Below are 23,016 nucleotides of genomic sequence, written 5' to 3'. Positions count from 1 at the left end.
ACCTTTCTTATGCAGCCACACACTGTGCAACTGGCTGATGCCGGATAAGGCAGCCCGACTTCCACGGCTCTCAGCTGCCAGAGGAGAAAATATTTTGTGTTCTTTGAAACATAACTTGGCACCAGGGAAGTTATCGTAAAAACCAGAAGCATTTTAATATTCCTAAGCGTGTTGATGTTGTTTAAAACGAACACAAGCTTCTTTATGTAAAGTGATTTTAATACCACATTGCCACAAAGACAGTGTGATGTATAAAATGTAGTTTATCAAAAGTGCAGGTGCAGCATAATGTGTTTATTATCACCACCTCATATCCAGACAACCACACAAAAACTGTGCAAAAGGAAACCACGCGTACAATTGCAACTCGGAAGACAATAGAATGCCGGTCCGTTGGTAAGTTGACCTAAAGGTTGAAAAATGCACGTATGAGGCATAAAATGTAGAGTAGCTGTTCAGTTACAGTATTCACACCCAAGCTCCTAAACAAAGAAAACTTGCAGAAAATGATGCATGATGATGAACGATTGGGCATGACACCATTCGAAGAACTTTTGTTTATTTGAGTGTTTCATAACCACCTCAGCTACGCAGGTGAATATGACTCCGAAGGTGCTAGTTTCGGCGAATACACAGACAGCAGTTGCCTTCACCACAGAATATGCAATGCAGACACAGTGTGGTGCTTCATCACATGAGCAGCAGTAGCCGCTCTTGCCGATGTTGCTTCAGTGCCACTGCTCCCAGAGGTTTCAGTCCTCTCGGTGGCTCAACACCTGTCCGAATAGATGAATCTTCCCCCGCTAAAAAAAGCCAGCTGCTGATACATCTCTCCAAATGGACGGATCTTTCCCTGCTGAGGAAGAAAAGCCAGCTGTTGAAGTTGACGTCACATACTTGCCTTCATTCAGCTAGAGTTTCTGTAGGTATTGCAACCATTCAGTGATCTTTAACGTGTGATGGGCATGTAGTCACAAACTAGTTCGCACACTGAAACCACCACGTGAGACAAGTATTCTCTGGGGTAGTGTGTCCTCTTTCATGTTTGCATTAAAGGAAGTTAAGCCCCTTAGTTCTCAGAAACATTTCACTTCGGAGTAGTTGTGATAATTTATTAGAAGGCAGAGAGGTCAGCCTGAGCTAGTTAGCTGTAGAGTAGTTCACGACAGTTCACGTATCTTTGCCAGAACACAAATGGTCCACTCTGCAGTGCATGCTCATTTTACCCACCTGTGTATTTTAGAACTTTACGAATATGTCTGAGGCAGTTCCATTCCTATGAAAAGCCTGCCGAGACACTTTCATGCATTAGGATGAACCTGCAGAATTTATAATGATGCACATAAGAGCTTGTACAATTAAATGCAGGCCCGTTGCCAGAAAATTTTCAGGAGTGGCCCACCTGCTGAGTGCCTTTAAAAACCCGTATTTTCATTATTTATGTTCGGTAGAATACACCCCTCCATCCAAACTTCAAGGAGGGTAGGGCAGGCCCTTAGGACACCCTTATTACTGGCCATGGGTCTCGTTGAGCACCTGTATAGGAGACATACATTGGGGAGCAATCGAAAAATCATGTGAATTTTCATATCAACCATATTTCAAACTAGGTACACTGGTTTCTCTTATGCCACTGTCTCTTATATGAGTGTATCTTATATAGGAGTCAGACTATATAGGCAGCATCTATAAAGCCTCTTTATTGACATTAGCTAGACTAGAGTATTTCTTTGACCACAGCAACGAAGAATATTGGTGCTCATTTGCAATTTATGATGCTCTATAATACAGCGGTGTTTTTAGATGTAGCTACAACTTCTAACGAGATAACTAGGAGCATAAGAGACCACGTTCCCCTGCAGTGAGTACGCTTAGGCCCAGCGGTAAGATTAGTAGAGCACTTATGCTGAAACCCATGCCTGACTAGAACACAGAGCGGCCGAAAGCATAAGACTTATTTCACACGAAAGCACACTGTAGTTCATGAACACTTTTTTTATTACAAGCATGTGTTTTCAGATGTTCACAAATAAGAAGGGGCACAGATGTTCACAAATAAGAAGGGGCACACTGACACATGTGTGCAACTACATTTTTCGCAGCATCTACAACGGGCTGCCACCTACCAAAGCAGTTTCACAGTGGGCACAACGAAACAGTAAATTGATTTCATGTGACATTATTTACACATTATTTATCTGCAAACACATCAACTTTTTTTGTGTAAGACATTGCCAGTTACTTTATATAGGACTTCCAAACAATGCTACATTTAGCTCATGGAGTGACTGCTTTGTGATAGTATACTTGTGCCACGTTTCCAGCTAATATTAAAACGAAGTGCGCCAATTACGTTTTCTTGTTTGTGAAGAGATGCACCTAAAGGGTCCCTGCAATGGTTAACTGAAGCTGCGTTAGCATTTCTACTACAGAACAATGTAATAATAAGCACCGTAAATTCAGGTATTCACCTCGCATCATGACTGCTAAAAGCTACAAGCTATTTAGCAGTGCTTTTCCTCCTGATCCTATTGAAAATGCAACTGTCACTAGTGAGCGATTGACCTGTAGCTATTTGTCAACATTATACTTGAATATTTCACCTGAACGACACTACCTATATCGGCCACTTAATGTTTTTCAGTGCACTTCGAATCAATAAACACTTTTGAAGAAATTAAGGTAATTGAGACCATAATCAATAAAAATTGTTGAAGTATCTTTGGAGGAGAAGTAATGACTTCATGTGAGTGCATACCGACACCTATTAGATATCCCAGTGCTCACTCTACTGATTGACCTCGGTAACTCCTCTCGAAGGTTGCCTGACATTAGCACTGATCACTAGATTTGTTGCAAGGTGAAATGCAAGGAGGGCAGACCATGTGGGTTAAGGACGGGGAAAAGTCTTACTTTATTCTTATCGGTCTCAAAAAATAGGAGGCTATCTCGTATTTAAGAATGAAGGGTCAGAAGAAGCCTTGCTTTAGTGGGTCTGGCTTTTTATATACTTTCTGTCGCAATGTGCGATGCTCCCACATGCTGAGCAACACAACATATGCTTCAGGCAACATAATGATTGCGGCTAAAACCTCCTTCACAAGTACATTACAATTACTTTAATAACATCCCCTATATTTTCCTTAGCATAATTGCCAGTCAGTTCTCATTATATTGTCTAACAAAGAAAACATGTTCTTAAAAAAACCTTTTTTTCATTCATAGCGAGGGTCACGTTCTGGCAGACTTAATGCCATCAGGTAGTATGCCAGCGGATATTAGTCACCTGCCAGCCGTAAGAACGTCATTTGTTGTATGATGGCTAAAGGTAAAAAATGAGTGTCCCACACTCGCTGCAATGGCAACAGGCAGCACTGACTGACAACACCACATTTAAATGCACATACATATCCCATAAAGTATATGGGGGAACTGCCGGCATGGTAGCTCAGTTGGTACAGTGTCTGATGCATTATTCGAAGGTCGCAGGTTCAGTACCTGCTCACGCCAAGTTATTTTTTCGTCCACTTTTTTTTCAAAGTTACAATAAAATACTTTATATTAACATTTTCTATATTTTTTGGCATAATTGTCTCTCAGTTACCACTAACCTAACCAAGCCGCACTAATGAGAACGAACAATAATTCCAAAAAAGTATAGGGGACGTTATTGGTTGTGAATGTAATGTAAATGTGAAAAAATAATGGTGTACGAAAACATTGCTTTTCGTGAGCAGGGCTTGAACTTGTGAGCTTCGTATTACCCTTCCGATGCTCTACTAACAGAGCTATCGAGGCGGCCATTTGATGGCCGCCTCGATAGCTCGTCCACTTATGGGGGACATATGTGCACTAAAACGCGAGTGCGTCAATCAGCGCCACCACGTGCTACGTGACACCAACAGGAAGAAATAGTGTTTCACTTTCGCCAATATGGTTGCTAGTAGCACTGACTCACGCTGGCACTTGTAAATGCGCATATATACTAGATAAATAGACGAGGGAATGACCGCCGTGTTAGCTTATTTGGTAAAGGATCGAACGCGTCATGTGACGATCGCAGGATAAGTCCCAGCTCCTGGCAAGCATTTTTTTCGTCCACCATAATTTCTTCTCATTTACACAACATTTACTATAATTAGTGTCCCCTACACTTTTTACGGAATTTGGTAGGTTAGTTCTTATTATTAGTATGTCTAGCAAAGAGAAATGAAGCCTTAAAATTTGTATATCTTTTTTTCAACCAAGCCAGGTTGCTTGTCCTTTTTGCAATAATGAGTAACACACCAGCGCAAACGTGTCTTGTGGGGTCATTCATCTGCAGTACCCAAAACACCACAGTACTGGTATCCTAACCATGGAAGTGCCTCTCCACAGGGAATGAAAGTTCATTATGTTTAAGAGCTCCCTTCATAAACTGCTTCATATGTGGCCAAGTAGTTGGCAACCTGAACTTCAGCGTCATGGAACTCTGGTCGTTGTAGAGGGGGTGTACGAGCAACTGCACAAGCTCTGGTGGAGAAGCCAGCCACTTGTTCGAAATAAGGGCGCTGGAGCCGGCAACTTTCTCCTGGCCGCGGGCATGCTCTACCAGGGCTGCATGGTGGATGCAACCATCCAATGCCTTGGTGCTCAAGTCATCACGAGTGCGTCTTCTACAACTACCCAAGGGCCTACTTGCTCCCTGCAGTAAAACAGGTGCACCTATTGATCAACATCTAAATATAACTATAGCAAGACTCGTAGACATATTACACAGCATGAACACAAATGCTTGTACTTCTCTTGCATTAAAGTGAATCTTACCTTTTTAGCATATTTTGCCATAGATTTACACATTGCAAAGCATTTGCTTCCATCTGTATATCTTTTTCAATGTTATCTAAATTCAGAACATGAAATAAATTTGTATAAAACTTGTACAAAACTAGCCCACATGAATTTTTGGTTACAATGCGAAAGATAAGCCTAACATTTTTGCATGCTAATATCAAAATGTAGAAACCAGTCATATGGAAAAATAATAGTTTTAAAAACAGTTTTAGCATACTGCCTCATTTATCTTACTGTGTATCATGAATACTCATGATAGAGCTGAGTATGAGATGATGAACTTGCACAGTGGTAAAATTGTAGCAGTGGTGGAATACTCGTCGGCATGAAACATCATTGCTATTATGCCAGGCCCCGGACACTCGGCGCTAGTTTCAGTTTCAAAGAACATGCACGCTCGTAGAAGTTGCTGGGCATCCTAAGATTCGGTTGAACAAAGTGAGGTTGATATGAATGTTCTCATTTATTGGCCATCATTACAAACAAAAAAGCCTACGTTCTGTAAAGAGCTTATATGTTTTTCTTATTCCTTATTTCGTGAATTTTAAATCAGGTGAATCACAAAGAGCGATTGACTTGCGTTCGTAGCGCTTTCCTCCACTCCTTCTTGTCTCTCGCTCAGCAATATTAAAAGGTGCATCTCGCTCAGTTATCCCGGTCTGTTACCGTGTCAACTACGAGAAAGTTAAAGACGACAACTTGTGACGGGCAGAGAATGAACCACAGTGAGCTATGCGAAACAAGTAAACCATGCATTCATCGAAGATGGCTTATTCTGGCAACACATGTTCTTTGCGGCTTTGTGGTGTGCTAATCCAGGAATTTCTAGTTCCGCGAAGACATTTCAGTGTTTTCTAAAAGCAACGGGTGAGTACAAGAACTTGAACCAAGTATTGGAGCAAGTATTGATTTTGCATGAGTACATATGAGCAAAATCAGTTCTCCGCAAGGCAGACTGGACTGAGAGAAGTGCAGTGTCTCTTGACTAAATGGTGAAGACAGCAGCCAAGCTCCTGTCGAAAAAATGGGTATATTGAAAGGCTTGAATTCGAGTTGGTTCGGCTACATTGTTTTAGCTACTTTTACTTTTGCCAACTAGTTCAAATGATGTCAAATAATTATACGCCACTTCATGCTTATGAAATTCTTGTAGCCATGGTTTTCAATTTTGTAAGTCCTTACTTCTAAAGATGTCACTCGAATACACGTGATGGACTAAATGCTTCTAAATATTATTACAGAGAATATCGATGGAGGCAGCGTTTGGACAAGTGAACTTTTCTTTGTCAAGGCAACGCTGTTGCTTTCACGAGGACAAGTAAACTTGCCGAAACACTGTTGCCAGCGACATTCTTTCTCGGAGAACTTCTGATCGCTTCAATCCTCTTCGTGCCTCTGAACTTCAGTCTCGTTTGGTGCTCAATTTGTACGCCCATCGTCATAAATAACAAACGTGATTGAGTCAAATATGTGTCCTATTCGTTATTGTTGATGATTTGAACGTTGGTTCAGATATTGGGTTAACGGTTGCTCATTATGTCCATATGTTAGTTGTAAATTGAAGCTGCATCTATAGATTGACACTTTCACACTACGTGTATGTACCTGTTTTTTATGCAAAACTTTCAATGAAAAAGCATTTCATTTTTGTCGATTGAGTATCGTCTTATTGTGAAATCAGTCAGCTTAACTTCGCCTCGTCAGAAACACGAACAAACTTTAAAAAGAGATTACCAAAAATTTATGGCCGCATTGCCCAAGCGGCGGCCAGCGGACCTGCAAGAAGGCACGAGCGCATTCTGCTCACATGCGAAGAGGGAAAGGAGGGCTTCAGCGGCAAGCCTCCCCCTCTCAATTTTGTCCTTTTCCTCTATTTGGTGACCTAACCAGTGACGTCATGAAAGAAATTTTCTGTTCGAGATTTATTTCTAGTAGGATGCCCGGCAACCGCTAGTGGTAAAAGGAGCGCTGCCGCTGCTGAGAGCGAATACATGGGAGGTACAGGGAGTTTCCGCCCCCCTATTACACTGTGGAATACTAAAAAGCATATGCATTGTACCATCTGTTTTTTCAGCTCTTCCTCAAAAAACAAGCAGCCATGGTGGATGCACTCGGTGATGGGTGATGTGACTCTCCTGGCTACAGCGCCAAGTATCTCACGTACAGAGTGCTTGCCATGCAGAATGGCTGTATTTTACACACTGAGCTGGTGTGTAAAAACACACTGAGTTACACACTGAGTTGGAGAGTTAAACTTGCAGTGTTACTAGTACACTTTTCAAGTGCTAACAAGATACCTCTTGCCACACTTCTGTTCATCGTCACCCGAAGTCCCCTAAAGTGTCTCCCTAGACTTGCTAAGTGCCTGACTGCTGTTGAGATTCTACACATCAACATACGCTCGTTGAAACAAGTACCATATGTTTGTGCTAAATTCGCAAGTGAATCTAAGAAACATTAAGTTAATAATAGTACATCTTTAGGTGAAATTGTTAAATTACTGTTTCAAGAAGGAATGTTGGATGCAAGGGGAGGGGGTTATCACTCTTGTAGAAAGCACTGTCAGTGCCCATGACAGCAGGTCCAACGAACATATTAAGCATAATTTTGCCCAGATCGACATGCTAGTGTCAAGCTATACTGCAGCAAGCACAAGGCAAACATGTCACACTGATATGATGTTTGGCACGTTGGTAAAGGTAAGCATGTAAACTGTTTATAAAGTTAGTGTGGCACATGTACAGTAATTTGGCCCACTCTAAAAAAAACCTAAAAAGGATGATAGTTATACATGAGTAACATCTTGAATACTGGCTTTTTAACTTGTAATCATGGTAGACACACTTTTAACTTCAAGATTCCTCTTGCATGCATGATCTAATTACAATATTGAAGACAACCAGCAATAACATACTAGCTTATAAGAAATCCTGGGGCTAGTGTACATTTGAAGAAACGTGTATTGAAAGTTTACTGACATATTTGTTTTTGATTCTTCATATTTGTAGCGAAAAAAACATGTGCAGACACAAACAATCAACTCATAAACATTACGAGCACAGGTCCTACGTATGTGTTCTTTATGTCTACATATGTTTTTTTCTACGAATATGAACACAACTGACTCAAAACAACTAGCCCCCATCACCACTTTGGCTGCTCAAACATGTTTTGACATTACAAGCAAACGCATCCCCAAAGACTTTCAGTAGGTACATTGCTCGAAGAAAAACTTTTTCTATTTTACAGTTAACTTTAACAAATGGAGCTGACACCGAAATATCTGTCAACAAAGCTCTGTTATGCTATCACAATAAAAGCAAGTCCCTATACTGTACATAAAAAAACGATACCTGGCAGTGCAGTTTAAATAAAGTGAATGATCAGGCGTGTTCTCTGAGAGTTGTAGGTTTGGTTACTGCAGGTACAAAGCTGTCTTTTTTCACACCTATATCACAATTGTTACTACAGTACCAACAAAAGAGCACAATTAACATACTCTATACTTTCCTTGGTTTCTGTATCAGCTAGTTTTCAATTTCATATAAGGAGGCTTGAAGGTGACCCTCTACTTTTTCTAATGTCACCACTGCTGAGGAGCTTTCAGATGGGGCAGCTAGTAATAACAGTTAAAAAAGGGGGTGCGCATCTGGTAAGGAGTGTCGACTGTTTAGTGAACAGATGCGCTTCTAACAAACTGTGGCACTCCAGATAACAAGCAATGACAAGGTAATATTTAAACGAAAAATTCTCCTGAACAAGTGTGCAATAAATTTAAGGTAAAAGCAGAGCCTGAAGGGAAATATAAGATTGTAGCCATGCCACAACATGCGTGATTCTCATGTTCGTGGTAGTCACCAGCTGCACCAGATAAATTTTTCTTAATGTCACACGAGCTTCTCCCCCCCCCCAAATGTGCATTTATATCAATCATGAGGCGGGTTGACCTACCATCAAGTAAATATGGTAATTACTTTTATCTTGTAATGTGTCCTTGCATGATAGTGACTTTTGTCTCTCTTCACGATGCAGGCTACGTTAAGGGCTGTTGGAACATGCCATAGACCTCCATGAACTCTCATCATATAAGGAGAACTTTACAAGCAATGAGGCAGCAAAGCCATGGCATGTATCCCTCACCAATGAATGGCCATCTAAAAAGGAGCTCTTTGCTCAGAGGCACAAACGCTTTCCAACATCAGTGACCTCGAATCAGTGACATGCATTCATTCTGATGATATTGGTTTGGGTTCAATGCAACAAAACAGTGACGCAATACTAACGAGGTACGCTATAGTTAAGTGTGCCAAGAATTTCAGTCACATGATGTTTTACAACATGCACCTAATTCTAAGTACAAAGCCTCAATCATTTCCGCCTCCACTGAAAATGCACTTGCCGCAGCCGAGCTTTGATACAGCGTCCTTCAGGTTATCAGTTCAGTACCACGACAACTTGACCACCATGGCGGGTAGTCACCAATACTTAGCACAGCATCCAAAGCTTACCATGAAACTGGCATCAAATCTATTTTCACGTGTGTGTGTTCTGGCTGGCAGCACACAGACAGCCACTGTGTGGATCGAACGAGAGAGCTTCACTGGATTGAAGCAACGTCGCAAGCTCAGTGAAACAGAGAAAATGCAACCGTTGAGACGACAGAGTTGAAGGCTTCTCACTCTGGCGAATGAGGCAACGTCAAAAGGACGGTTAAGCAGAGAGAATTCAACCATAGTGATGACGCAGCTGAATTTTTTTTCACAAGTGCGATGGAACAAATCTTTTTGGCAGTTGGGCAACCATGCAACCATGACTGATTTGCGGAAAGTGCTGTCAAATGTTATTTTAACGTGTGTGCTATACGGCTGGCAGCACACAGAGAGCCACTTGGTGAATCCAGCAAGAGAGCCACAACCGACTGCAGAAACTGCCTCCCTGGCAGTCAGGCAACGATGCAGCCATAATTTCTTTTTGGGAAGTGCGTGAAATGTTATTTTTACATGTGTGCTACGGCTAGGAGCACACCAAAGCCACTGTGAATTGAGCGAGAGAGCTGAATCATATTTTCGCGTCTGTGTGCTACGGGAGGCAGCCCAAACAGAGCTAGATCTAGTTGAGATGACATCACAAGTTTGACAGAATGAGTAGATGGGCGTATTTGAGACATGCCCCTCGTTTCTCGTTTGGGTGAATCTTCTGTGTGGCAGTTGCTTTTGTTTGGCAATTGTGCACCTACTATTTACCTGTTGACTATTCAAATAGTCTGCGATTATCATCATAAGCGATGCGATAAGCAAGCCCTACTGGTTATTCTCTTGAAAGCTCATGCACGAAGCACAACTATTTTGGAGCGAGAGATTGCACAAATCCATTGGAAAAAACCAAACCTGTGCGAAACAGGTCAACCTAGAAGGACCTGAATGCGAAAATCATTTATGCGCGGATATCTTTGATGCATAGTTGAAAGCAGTGGTAGCTTGCAGTTTAATTTTAAGTTAAGATATAAAAGCTTTCACGTGCGCAAAGAAGTATATCGGAAGCCAACGAAGTAGGCTGACGGAAACTGCTTCCGGATGGCGGTGACTACGCACGTGGCCTAAGCCTATGCCAAATCCATCGTGTGAAGAAGCGGTTCGCTAGAAAGTTTTATTTCCTGGAAGAATGCATAGGATGACGTTGCTAGAACTGCAACTTCAAAAATTTTTTTGTGTTTGTTTGATACACTTTTATCTGTGCACTTCTCTTTCAATCGTGACGCCGTTCTCTAGCACGCAGCACCGCGGAGTGCAGGAACACGGTTCGGAAGTCTTCGTGCCGAGTTATGCAGCAGTCCGGACTTTCCCGAACAACTTGTGGTATATCGTGACAGCAGAGTTTGTTCAAGGGCCAATGGCACAGCTCCACAAAGCCCGCTGTCGCACCTACACTCGCGAAAATCGGCCTAAGTTATCGTTATCGTGGACCCCGCACAGACATCGCGAAATGAAAGACAATGACGAAATCGTTTCTACGCTCGTGATTATGCAGCACAACGTACAAGTTACACGCACGACACAGCAAACGCGAACGCGAGGACGAAGAAGTATCGAACAAAAAGGGCTACATAAATCATTTACACTTACCCGTGATCATTGACATCGTCGTGGAAGTCTGGTGAGTCAGGTGGCAGCGGATCACTGCTGTCATCTTCGGCACGAAGCGCATAATCACGAAACGGTGTGTCGCTCTATGGTTCTAAAACCATTTCATCGCTCATTCGGCGCAAACGCTCTTCAAGTCCGGGATCCATGGTGAGCAGTGGTGCAAAGCGCCGTGAAACAAAACATAGGCTGCTCGCGTTGAGCGCACAAACAGACGATCACCCAGTTGGCCCAGCCGCGGTCAGGCGCCTGACTGCCGGTGGCTCTGCTTTCGCTTTGACTTGCCGGAAGCAGACGACACAACGTCACGCACGCTTTCTGCACGTCACATCATGACGTAGGCACTGCGAAAGCGGAGCTTAGCCCCGAGCACTTGAAGGAAAAGTTGAGGGTGAAAGGCGGAGCAGAAGAGGAGGGTAGCATTTCAGTACTTGTACTTCCGCTATTATTGGGTGTTTCGACTGAATTATGGTGGCAATGATTTCTTCCTGTAGTGATCTAATCGAAAACGGAATGCGAAAAAACCGTTTCAGGGTCCCTTTAGGAGATGCTTAAGACATGTGCTTTAGTTCATTAGTCACTGTGCAAGATGGCCTGTTGCACAGCGACCCCCTGTGTGTGTGTGCGAGAGCTGTGCGTGTAGCTCTCGGCGTCACGGCAGTTTTTGCCTGCAAAAACTGCCGCGAGCAAGAAAAAAAAAACAGGTGCTACATCTTGGGTACCACTGGTATGACGGCAACCTTTTAGGCGTTACTGTACGCTCACGAATGTGCAACAATTGAAACACCACGGTCGTCCTTGTGCATCAATTTGACACCAGTGTGCGGTAACAACACAGGAATGGCTAGTTGGGTGAGTTTTCGAAGGGGTAAAGGGCCCTCTCTTGGTTTTTATCCTTTGCTTTATATATTGCCTCTGTCTTGCAATAATGTTTTAGTTATTAGTCTGCGCTTGTTTGTCCTTTTTTCTGATTTGATGTTTTTGCACCGTTTTTTTGCACAGTATAGTACGCGGTAACAAGTAAGTTGTTTTCGTTGTTCCGTTCGTTAATTTTGAATTTCAGTTGTAATACCCTTTTTCTTTCACAGATGGGTGAACCTGTAAGTCGCCTTTATATATGCTTGCTATTTAACAATAACTAATTCTGGAATCGCATGTCATGTGGATTTCTACCGACCAGAGGAGAATCTCGCATACGATGAATACATACTGTGCGCGTGCGCAGTTTCTATATAAATCTGAGTAAAGCCACGCGTGCGAACTTTTTGCATATACCTCAGTTTTCATGCTGAACTTACAATGCGTTTGATAGAGAATGGTGGCTTCAATGGATTTAGTGATTAGATTTTCAGAAGTACGTGATTGTAATACAGTTTTAAGTTCTCCCAATTTTTCTGTGATGTGAGAAATAAAAACTTGTGAATGCTTTTTCGCCATATTATCTATCATTTGATACCAACTTATGCATCCGTGGCGGAAGTTATAATGTTACTTATCTTTCCCTTCGTTGCCATATTTCATAATTAGCTCGACGAAGTGCTGGACGAAGCTGAAAATGTGTGTCTTTGTGCGTTTCATAAGCATGCATACGACCATGCTCTCCATTGTTCGTGTACTGTTCAGGGTGTTCAATAAAACAACAAGACCTCTCTACGTTGCAACAGCTTTCATTTCGCTCATATTAGCTGGTGAAGCATACATTCAACGCGCGCACGTTAGAAACACATCCATAACACCGCACTCGCGCACAGCAATAAACAACGGTCCTGCAATTTTCAAAAAAAAAATAAAGAAGAACCATCGAGGCAACGAACGTCATGACTGTCTATCGCAGCAGTGTCTTCAGTGAATATCAAATCAGAAGATACAGTGAATAAACATATATGGTTAGTAATGGACACTTTGCGCGAAGTTGAGCAGTGCGATCAGCTTTTAGCCACCGTTAACCATTGGTGGCGCCACAGGTGCCACGTAAAGCAGCATTGCACGAGGCGGGTATTCAAGAATAAGGAGCATGTACTTTAACCATGTCACGTGAATGACGTTTTGTCTTCGCAAAGAGTGCCAAAAAAGGAGAAACGCAGTGAGAAAGTAATTTCTTCCAATTTGTATTTCTGGAAGTTGTTTTGTGGCACTTATAAAAGCGAGGTGTGCAAACACTGACATGGAAGAGTAGTCAAGAGGCGGCTCACCGAAAAGTGGTACAGGTGCAAAAACAAAGGCAAAGAAAAATCACAGTGGCGTTTTACTAGTGGTGTTAGGGCGTGCGCCTCTCTTTTGATGTTTTTCTTCTCCCGTTTTTCTTCCCTTTGTACTTCTAATGGTTTCTTCATCCCTGTTCATGAATATTTCCGTCTTCTTCTTCCTATTTTTCCCACTTTGTCTTGTTTTTTTTATCTTAAGAGCTGGTTTTGCTTACATAGGGCCAAGTGATGACAGTGCACAGGCTGAGCCCCTAAAGCATTTCGTATTATAAAGGCGCTCGGAGCAGAACAATGGACAAAGACTCCTTGGCGCGAGCTGAGTTTATATACTACTACAGATATACCTGGTCTCGCTAAGCTATGGCAGTATACGATAACAGCATATGACATCCCGGGTCACTGAAGGGCTCCCCTCATAAAGCCATTGTCTGCGCATTTCAGCATGAATACCTAGAATTAACTCAGCTGTTGGTTATTCTATGTGTTTCATTGCCTTTATTTCTCTGCTTCTTTTTACTTACTTCGATAAAAATTAAAAATTGTGCATTGACATATTTATATACAATATTTACCTATTTCGTTTATCTATGCACAAAGTAGTAGGCGTACAGAATCGAGCGAGTTTTGTCGTCGCCATTCAAGGCTAGAGGACGCCACATCATTCAGATCACGCGTTACTATCGAGACTTCTGGAGGAGTGAAATATGCAATTTTCGCGTACCTATTCTTCTTTATGTCCTTCTAAAGTATATGTCCATCATTTAATTGCACAATGCGATTTCAGTCACTCAAAAAGCAGTGTGCCATGAGATTCGCTCATGACCACGTTAATCACGGAACCCACCAGCACAATCCTAGTGTATGAAGGAAGTGAACGAAAGCAATCAATAAGAACTTGTCAAGTCAAAATTAGCATATGAATGAGTCACAGATGTTTGGGAAGTATGCATGGAACGCGTACTGACCTTCAGAGAGCGATAGATGGGCCGCGGCATTACGCTTAATTATATGGCTTCCGAAATCAGAATTTATACATGACATGAGGGATACACGCCCAAAAGTGGAATGTTGGGCGCTGCGTTCGTTGCGTCGAAGCGCATTGCGTCCCTGCCATTAGTTTGGAAGTCGAAAGCTACGTTAAATCAAAGTACGTTGTGAAGGAACAAACAAAAAAAAAAGGGGGGGGGGGGCAGGCTGGTCACCGAACTCAAGCCAATCAGCTGCGTTAAGCCTGTTTCACATGCGAGCGACCGAGCGGCGGCGATTATTGGTGGGAGGACGCGTGAACACGCGTTAGTTTCACATGCGCCGCTGTTACCACTGCTCTAGCGCGACGCCCACCACTCTGGCGGGCAGTGTTCTCCGCGGCAGGCACCAGTATCTAAAAGCCGCGCTTTGCTGCAAGTACCATTCTATTGGCACCCTTGTGTTGTTATTGCGAAGATCAATAGCCACCCAACTTTGACGCGTCTGTACACTGATTGCACCAAGTTTAACGTGAATCTTATCGCAAATAAACAGCGTTTGCAGACGTTTTTTGTTTTGTTTTGGATTTTTAACGTATGGATCTTTTTGCACGCTGGTATAACTGGCCAAAAGCAAGAGTTTGCTGATATGATTTTATTAGACAGCTTTTTCTGCTAGGTGATGGCGTGAGAACCGCGAGCGTGCTTTACGCAGCACTTCCCGTGTTTCGCCGATTCAATGCTCTTGCTTTCAGCAATTTATTTTTGGGATGAAGAACGCGGTTTTTCTCAGCCCAGTATAGACATCAGACTCTGGGGTTTGGCGGACATGCAACGCCACCTGTCGACGCAGTTTTGAGTAGTTCAAAGTCCGACTCCCTAGCACACTTCGCTGCGCAACCAGGTGCAACTACGGTGTACGAAACAACAATTGCACTAAGTATCAGGTGTATTTGTGAATCGAACACTCAAAAAAAAGAGCAACGAATTTCTCTCCGCTAGTCGGACGCGTCATCGAAACGCCGTGAAGTGCTTGCTGGTTCAGTCGCCTTAACGACGGCGAAAACAAGAGCAGACGTACCAGCTCCACGCTCTAAGTAAAAAGATTTATTCGACGCTACTATTGCGGTTTCAATTGCCACAGACGTAAATGGCTTCAGTTTTACCAACTTCCGCAGCTTTCGCAAAGCAAAACGACGAGAGCGCTAGATACGGACGATTTCGATTGTGTTGGGTAAGCGATTTACTCGCGTTCTCTACAGCCAGTCGCATGAGAAAGTCTGACATGTAGCTATCCTGTAACTGTTTTGAGTAGCCTTGACGGACAACTGTAGTAACTTGGATGAAGAAGCTTAACGGAACCCTTTACCACGGCACGGGACTTTCCGCAGTATACAGGTGACGCCCGCGATAAACATCGCTCAAGCTGCGATCACCGATAACCTTAAGTTGCTTGCCGCCACCACACAGCATTACGCATGTAGGGCATTCAAGGCTCCCAGTCGCGGCTTTAGCTAGGAAAGGTGAACACGTGCGTCGTACAGGTAAAGCACAAAATATAGGTGCTCACAATAAATATATGTGTATATATATATATATATATATATATATATATATATATATATATATATATATATATATATATATATATATATATATATATATGCCGTTGTTCCTCGTGATTACCGGAGCTATATTACCGGTAGGCATCGGCTTTGCCTTTTGTTGTACACTGAGAAAGTGGACGAGCATGTATTCCCATTTGCAGTATATACAAAGGGAAAAAGGGAAAACAACCATTACAAGAACATTCGAACATGCGTAATAAAACATTGCAATGCACAGGAAGCGAGAAATTGATAGAGAATGCAATTGCAAAGCGAAAATCACCAGGACCAATCGGGGGGGATAAAGCGAGCTTCTTACTATTGATTCCATAAATTGCTCGTCAATGCACTCCATCGCTTTCCCATCATGTGCACGCCCAAATTTAATGCATTTGGGCATTACGAAATGAACGTCGGAGTGCTTGCCTCCAACTTGATGACATGCGATGATCACTTAAATTGTTGCAGTTCTATGACGCCGAAATAAATGGAACACCTTTTGCATTGTGCCCGCATTTTGTTTTGATGAGTTTTCTACTTTTATGAAGCGAAATCGGATTGAAGAAAGAAGCTTGCCAGGTCCTTGATTTTCAGGAAACCGCGCCTCAAGACCAACAAAAGAGGAGGACCTATGCACGTTCACTTGCGGACGGCTCTGTGTGCCCTACACATTTATGGCCGGGCAAGGCGGGGGGCGCTGGTCGCGGCGCTTTTCGCAGCGCCACCTGGGCAGAGTCCGACGTCTATATACACCTCACAAATTTTGTACCTAAATTTCTGGGCCTATTCGCTCGTGTCGCAAGAAGAGTTTATTCTAAAGGCCTCAGTGGTGAGCTTCAGCTGTGTTTTGGTCACCTTGTTGAATCGGCGAGCACTCTCTTCATCGGAATTTTCTGAATTGCCTGCATCTCTTCTGGCGCTTGGATTTGTATGTTTTTACCTTAAATAATAGTCCTCTTAGGTTTTTCAATGATTCCGTAAACCACCTTGAAAAGAGTTTCACCAAAAGGTGAAACTCTGCAGGTAGCATGGTACATGTTATACACTCGTTGTTCCGGTTCTTTGGCTGCTGTATATTGAACTTGTGCGTGGCCCATATTATGGACGTACGCAGCAATTCTTGTTTTCCCAGGAATTGTCGTCCATAACTGCTGCAGTGGTGAGCAGGAAAGCCAAAGTATCACATCAATTCACACATTTTTACTGTCGGAAAACAGTGACATTCAATTGGTAGCCTCCGGCCTCGTATTATAGTTGCATGCCTCCAGGCATGTGTTGCTGCACTGGTGCCTGAACTCAACAGCTTTTTTCGTTATCTGCGCAGTGTACATTGTGCTCAGGACCAAACTTCTATCTTTGCTCTAACCTAGAGAGGAGCGGAAAGTGGTAACTTTCCGCTTTTTAGGCCATAGTGAAAAAAGTTTGGGGAGAGGGGGCACGGCCCTGGTATGCCACCCCCTGGCTACGTCTCTGCTTCGGCCATGGTCATTGTTACTACTTGCCAAAGCTTCAAAGAGCAGCGTAGATAAATGGTTCTTGCGCGCAGCGCTGTTGCACCCGCCAGCTATCTTGCATTTTTGAATTACGAATTGGGTGTAAATCATCGAAGAACAGTTAAGGCAGTGGCAAGCGAGACTTACCTCGCTGGCTGACGCCCTGGTCTCTTCGCTATTGATGACGATTTTGGAGAAGTAGCTCTCGTACTCTTCCAGAGAGTCATAGCCTTGCACCTGCTCTGTCCATGGAAGAAAGGAAAAAAACATAGCCCTTCATAAATAACGCACTTTTAGGCGAATTTACCCAAATGCACACAACAATAGCAGCGCAAGAAAAAGAGATTTCATCAACGTGGCTGGCTTTCCCGTAATGAAGAGTAGATTTAGGCATGAAATGACAACCAGCAAAGTTTATACTAGCTCTCAACTACTATGCTTTCTTTTAGTAGTAACAATCAACATGCGGCCACGGTGCGACGTAGCCCTCAGCGCTTACTGAGCCGAATGAACCTGTTTAGAACTAAATTTCGTTGCAAGTCTTGGCTCGGTCAACCACTGTCTCCACCGAACACGGCCTGCCTGGTCATTTAAAGTGGTGTGCGTTCTTGAAGGAGGCGGCGCAAAACTCTAGCGGGAAAACTTTTGTAAAGCTGTCGTTGAAAACAGCACAGGCGACTCGACTCTGTGTCAGCGCCAAAAGGGAGCCGTCACCAGTATCGTGCCTTGTATCGGTCATTGAAACATCTTTATTAGTAGTGACAAAAGGAACTGAGAAAAACCTATTGAAAATGACTTCACCATGCTAGAAGTTACAGTTACGATGATTTTGAAGCAAGTCCACCACGCCTCCGCTGACGTATTTCCGTCACGAATATGACGCCGTAAAATCTATACCCAGAGTGATAATATAAGGACGAGAAGTTCCACAGCGGGGTGTCAAACCAATAACCTCGCGCTTCTCAGCGCGTGACGCTAACCACTCTGCTTCAGAGCAATCTTTCCTCAACTTGTTAACGGCGAGCCATTTATATACAACGTGCACCACCAGCAGTCCTCAGTGCACAGCAAATTCATCGTGTTTCCGTCGTCGGCAGACGGATGGCTCGATGGGGGCGCGTTGGGCATGCATGCTCTTAAAGCCATCATGCAGTATCATCTCGCCCGTCACTATGGCGCGCCTCTGCATGGCGTGGTTAAAGTACGTATAGATGTTCTTTAGCGCGGTGGCTCACTAGTGCGCGCACCTATTATGCAATTTAGGCTTAGTGTACCTGTTTATTCTTCCACCTACGTTCGCTATGACCTAACATGAACTTCACTCACTGCCACGGCCGCGTCTACGAGAGGAGGGCACTGCTCACACAAGTAAAAGTAAAAATTGTGACGGTTGTTGGTGCTCGTCCTGTTATTATGCGTTAGTTGATTTCCTGCGTCTTTCTTGCTGTTTGAACAGCACACTTGAAGCGCTGGGCTGTAACAGTGTGTAGTAAGCACACGTCCTGAGGATGGTCATGTCGTGCGTGCTTGCCGCCTGAGGTGCACGCATATAGTTTCAAGCTGCTTGCTGTCTCTTACGTGACATTGTGATTTCTTGGGCTAGCATTCCATATTTCGCCCTTTTGGCAAAAGAACGAACACTGAACGCTAGCCTGAACGACCTTTTCGAGGACACGTTCCATTTACGTTTTATACTGTTTTCCAAATAGAAAGACCAGCCAAGTTTTCTTTTTCAACCTCGTTTGTCTCGTCTAATGTTATAACGCCGCCATGTATAAAGGGTGATGAAAAACTGAAAAGGACGATGTTAGTCCGAGTCTGTGTGGCGCGGGCTTGCGGAGAACGCTGCCAAATGAGAAGTTTAGTTCGTGAGAAGTTTAGTTGGTAAGCCCTCACGAAGTGCACACCACTCTCTTTTGTCTTTTACAAAACGTTAGGTTTCGCAAACCACTAATAAAGTTATCCTAGAAGCTAGTGGGCTCATATAAACACTGATTTGAATTAGCGGTTACGTAAGGGAGCAAACAAAACGACATAAACAAAGGAACGATTTACTTCACCTAACTCTTTCATTGCCACGCCTATTCAAGTCGATGACCAGTGATCTACGCTTTAGATCGTCAATTTTGACAAATGAAATTGGTTTTTCGTGAATGCAGCACTTTGAGAACTTTACTTTCGAAATAAATTTTAATTTATGAAGCGTGGAAACTCGGACAGTTTGGTAGGACATAACTGAATGTAGGAAGAGCGTTCTTTTTTGTCCATGTTTTTTCCGCTTCCGTAGTTACGAAGTAACTACTTCTAAGTTGCGTTGTAGCTACATTAAATACTAATTTGGCCTTTTTGCAACATAGTAATTTTTGACAAACTTTTCCGCGAACCCATGAACATGTGTTGTTGTAAAAATACACTTGGCGGGTGAACTTGAAAGAAGTGAGGCTCTCTCATACTTATGCTGCAGTACCATCAAAGTTCTGTATTCAAAGAAGTCTTTGGAAGTCAAATACCACATAATTGCATGAAATGTAAACTAACGATTCAATAGAAAGCTGTTGCTGGAGTCAGCGAAAACTTATTCTACCAAAAAATAAAATGTAAAGGTGGCCTCCTCTACCACTTTCCAGCAGCTTTGGTTTAGCTCGAACGGTTACCTCATACAGAGGGTCGCATCTACTCTCATTAGTCGCTCCTAAGGCATGGTCGTCACGCGCACATGGGTGAGCAACTGCGCTGAAATAAACACACGCAGCTTGAAACTGTCTTGCAGCTTCACCTGAAATGAGTGAGCACAAGCTTAGTGTCTGAAGATGACAGCACCTCAGCTTCAAGATTTATGGCTATGGTGTTTTACATCAGCCTGAGACATCTGCAGCCATTGATGTGTTTGTTTTGTTTGCCGCCTCAAGTGGTTTCCTTCGCCGCAAGTGTGTATATAGCTGCTGACCTGCGTGCACAATCCTGTAGCTCCTCTGATTACTAACGAGGTTCACAAGCCGCTGACGCATGGTGTGCTGGGGCCGGCTATAGAGCTTCCCTCGAAAAGTAGGCCGATGGAGCACATCTTTTCTCTCACTACAAACCCGCACGAAACATTTTAGAACTGCACGCGATATTGTGAAATTCTATTTTAGGATGCGCAAGTATGTTTTGATGCACATATTTAAATACCAGCCACCGAGTGAGATGGATCATGAAACGAAGTGATGATAGATAAATTTGTTGAGTTCATTGGACAATTTTTCACAGGTCATTTACATTATGGGCATCATCTATCTATAATAAACACCTTAAGGCTGTTATCGCACAAAAAACAAAAAGTCATAGCTTTGCCCTAAAGGCGAAGCAATTAACGCGATGAGAACAAATTGTAATGTCACGTGAAAAATGACAAGCAGATCAGAGCGTGCCGCTCGTTCCTCACGCAATATCACAGGTACAGATGAACGCGAATAAGCATCGCAGTTAATACTTTGCTGTGTCTCAAAAGTGCACTCTTTTCGCAAACGGAGACTGCGCTACCAGTGCAGTGACCATTGGGTGCCATGTAACTACGTCAGAATCGCTTCGGTGAAAGCCCGAAGCGTACAATTGTTCGCCCCACGAGTTGACCGTACGATCACGAGAGCGTCCTCTATTCACTGGGCAAAGTACGCGTGGGGGTAAGAACGCGCGCCCCCGCGTCGTGATAATGTGGCGATTCACATTATCACGATTGAGCATCACGATTCAGCATTACCGGCCATTTCGCCGGTAATGCTGAAAACATGATAGCAGTTCTCTTGACTCCGAGATGGTGGACGCGTGGTGCATTTCTCTTCGGCAGTCTCGATCGCCACGTTCCCCTGCCAAATCAGCGATTAATGCCCCGCCCACCCGGCTACCGTTAAAGGACGCATTGAGTGAGGGTTCACACGTCCATCCACCGTGCAGTTCAGTTTGGACTGGCACGGTGGATGGGCGTGTTTTTGAGCACTCCCAATTGACTGCGCAGATAAGTGATTTTGGAGGTTTCGAGCTTGCTTTTATAATATAAGGCTCCATTTAAAACCTTTGTAGCACTTATTACATTCCGCGGTTTTTGCGGGGTCAGTCACCGGGTATTTACTAGTTTGTGTGCGTGTGTGTGTGTGTGCGAGTGCGAGTGCGAGTGCGAGTGTGTGCGTGTGCGTGTGCGTGTGCGTGTGTGTGTGTGTGTGTGTGTGTGTGTGCGTGTGTGTTTTCTCTTGCCAACCCGTGCGAGAGGTACACGTACACTGAACGCGTAAATTTTTGTAGTAGAGCCAAGACTTTCCTTTTTTGTAGGGCAGGGTGCATCGTATGCCATGTTTCGTAATGATCGAGTGGAGCAAGTGATAAGGACACTTTGTGTCAAAAATATTAAAAACCATATATTGTTGAGGATGCAGGGTGGGTTGAAAAACGTACCCAAGAGCAGACGCGAATAGCGAGGAGGCTGACACCAAGTGCATGCAATGTGAGGTCGAGGAGAAAATGTAGAAAATGGCGGTTGGCCGAATGAACTGCTGATGACAATCACCGAGCTAGAGACTGCGTTGGCGACAGAGCAAGAAAAAACGAGGGCTATGAGATAAAGGCTTAAGTCCGCCGGGGAGGCACTAGCGAAAGTGAACAAAAGAGTGGTCGATGGAGAGAACGGTAAAACACCGGCATCCAGAACAGCGGAGAAGAAAGAGCAAGCAAGTTCGAATAAAACAGGTTCAGCCGGTTCAATAGTCGCAAAACCCAGCTTTAGCGAAGCAGTGGTGGGGCTGGGACGGGACAAAGCCGTGGCGTCACAGGCGCAAGTAACCTCCAGGTGCGGGATACTCTAGCAGAAAAGTCACAGCACGTGACAATCACCGAGGACTTTAATTTATACCGATGCGCAGAAGCAATCAAACAGGTGGTGAGAGGCGACAAGAGGGTTTCAGTAAGGACGTTCCATGGACATAAGCTGGAAGCAGTCATGAGGCAAGCAAGCGCAAAACTCAAATCTACAGCTGATAGACGAAACCTCGTGATAATTTCAGGTGGTTTAAACGGTGTCTTAAATGAAGATACAGCAGGACTAGCAACCACACTGGGCAAAGGCGTCGATGACATGCGCTCCACTTCTCCTCAGGTAGAGGTAGTGATATGCAGGATACTGGAGGTACCGGTGCGTGATAGCAACCTGCAAAGAGCAGTTGTCAGCGCAAACCAAGAGATATGGCAGATGAGTCGAGAGAAAGGCTTTGAGGTGGTGGAAATAAACAGAGAGGTGCATAGGTGGGGTGGTTTTCAACGAGACAGAATTCACTTCGATGGGAAGATCGGTAATGAGGTGGGTTAGCGATTTGCAGGACGTGCAGTAGCTTTCTGTTGCGGGGCGGGGGGGGCACGTGGGTCCTTCGGGGCGCAGAATAGCTAGTAATGAGGAAAACAACCAGGGGGACCCCTTTGACAAGTGGTATAGGCTGATACAATTCAAAAGTGGCAACAATATTTAACACTCGTGGAGTCCAGCGAAAAAATTGACGTAGCCACGAGGGCCGAGCAAACTCAGACGTAGGGTATATTAACATGCAGGAAGACAGGAATAGGCTGAAGTGAGAAGATATAGAAGAACAACTAAGGGAGGAGAGCCCGATTGTATATGGTTTTGTAGAAACATATCGCAGGTACATGGAACAACCTCCTAACATTCCAGAATACACGCGGGAAAATTGTAATAAAACAGAAGGCAGCAGAACGGCGGGTGGTATTGGGGCATTCACTCATAAAAGTACAGA

At 43.8% G+C, this 23,016-nt stretch overlaps 1 protein-coding gene across 1 annotated transcript in view; it reads right to left on the bottom strand.

Annotated features, from left to right (window-relative positions):
- Window positions 1-23,016, bottom strand: part of LOC142765565 (indolethylamine N-methyltransferase-like) — a 333,220-nt gene that overhangs the window by 241,323 nt on the left and 68,881 nt on the right. Inside the window, exon 4 of the mRNA XM_075866762.1 lies at window positions 17,390-17,479. Coding sequence (XP_075722877.1) covers window positions 17,390-17,479 — 90 coding nt within the window. The remainder of the gene's footprint in view (window positions 1-17,389; window positions 17,480-23,016) is intronic.

The sequence above is a fragment of the Rhipicephalus microplus genome, chromosome 1, assembly GCF_043290135.1.
Source record: "Rhipicephalus microplus isolate Deutch F79 chromosome 1, USDA_Rmic, whole genome shotgun sequence".
NCBI classification, from domain to species: domain Eukaryota; kingdom Metazoa; phylum Arthropoda; class Arachnida; order Ixodida; family Ixodidae; genus Rhipicephalus; species Rhipicephalus microplus.
The sequence above is the reverse complement of the archived record's forward strand: the minus strand, read 5'-3'. Positions and strand labels throughout refer to the sequence as shown.